Below are 1,246 nucleotides of genomic sequence, written 5' to 3'. Positions count from 1 at the left end.
GACAGAGACCCAGAGAGGGGAGGGGGGACAGAGACCCAGAGAGGGGGATGGAGACCCAGAGAGAGAGAGAGAGGGACAGAGACCCAGAAAGAGAGGGAGACAGAGACTCAGAGAGAGAGAGGGACAGAGACTCAGAGAGAAATGGGGACAGAGACTCAGAGAGAGGGAGACAGAGAGCCAGGGAGAGAGGAGGACAGAGATCCAGGGAGAGGGGGACAGAGACCCAGAGAGAGGAGGATAGAGCCATAAGCACAGAAAGACAGCCGCCCCCCCCACCTCTCCATAGGGAGTTGAAGATGCTGGTGCACCTCCAGCAGAGCCTTGGGCGGCACCTACTTCATCTTGCAGTGGGCGGCAGTCAGCACCCAGCGCTCATTGACCAGGACGCCTCCGCAGTGCAGCTGATTGCCACTGAGCAGGGCCACCTGCCATGGGTGGGAGCCTCTTGCACATGGGGCACCATCAATAATCTTGTCACCCTGGGCTGGATGGAGACATGGAGGAGCATGTGGGTAGCCAGCCTCAGGGGAAGGCTGAAGCTGCACCTCAGGGATTCCCGGAGTCAGAGATGGAGAGAGACAGACGGAAACGCGTGGAGAAATACAGAGAAAGCAAGAGACAGGGACAGAGACAGACAGAAGGAGCCCACTCGGAAACCCAGGAGGTGCATCTCATTGGGGGAACCACAGAGAGACACTGAGCACAGAAGGCAGGGCCTGGAGGGGACAGAGACCCCTGAGGCAGCAGAAGCAGGAAGAGCGGGGGCTTCAGCCGACAGGATGGAAGCTGTTTGAGGAGGGAGGGGTTCTGACTCAGGGACTCCTTGGAGAGGGTCAGTGGGGGCCCCGAGGTGAGGTCAGGCTTCCCAGTCCAGCTTTCACCTTCTTCTCCGGCAGTTCCCAGGGCTAACGATAGCAGTAGGATCTGCAGGGGCAGGAGAAGGGATCCTGCCATGGTGCCCTGCTGAGCCGCTCAGGGGCTGCAAGGCCAGGAAGGGCCTCTCCTGCTGGAGCTGAGAAGGAGAAGGCATTCAGGCCCAGCCCCTCCTCCCTCAGACCCAGAAATTTCTCTGGCCTCTCCTTCCTCACACTCAGAAGTCCGGACCCCTAACCTTCTCCTCCCTCATACCCAGGAGTCCAGACCCTTGCACTCTCCTCCCTCAGACCCAGGGGTCCAGACCCTCATCGCCCTCCTCCCTCAGACCCAGGGGTCCAGACCCTCATCGCCCTCCTCCCTCAGACCCAGG

The 1,246-nt window shown here is 60.4% G+C and overlaps 1 protein-coding gene across 1 annotated transcript in view; it reads right to left on the bottom strand.

Annotated features, from left to right (window-relative positions):
• Positions 1-1,246, bottom strand: part of KLK7 (kallikrein-related peptidase 7) — a 5,932-nt gene that overhangs the window by 4,082 nt on the left and 604 nt on the right. Inside the window, exons 2-3 of the mRNA XM_011946499.1 lie at positions 882-1,012; positions 337-484 (exon numbers count right to left, since the gene is read on the bottom strand). Coding sequence (XP_011801889.1) covers positions 337-484; positions 882-954 — 221 coding nt within the window. The 5' untranslated portion in view covers positions 955-1,012. The remainder of the gene's footprint in view (positions 1-336; positions 485-881; positions 1,013-1,246) is intronic.

The sequence above is a fragment of the Colobus angolensis genome, unplaced genomic scaffold (assembly GCF_000951035.1).
Source record: "Colobus angolensis palliatus isolate OR3802 unplaced genomic scaffold, Cang.pa_1.0 Scaffold25, whole genome shotgun sequence".
In the NCBI taxonomy this organism is placed as follows: domain Eukaryota; kingdom Metazoa; phylum Chordata; class Mammalia; order Primates; family Cercopithecidae; genus Colobus; species Colobus angolensis.
This window is presented reverse-complemented; position numbering and strand designations above follow the sequence as displayed.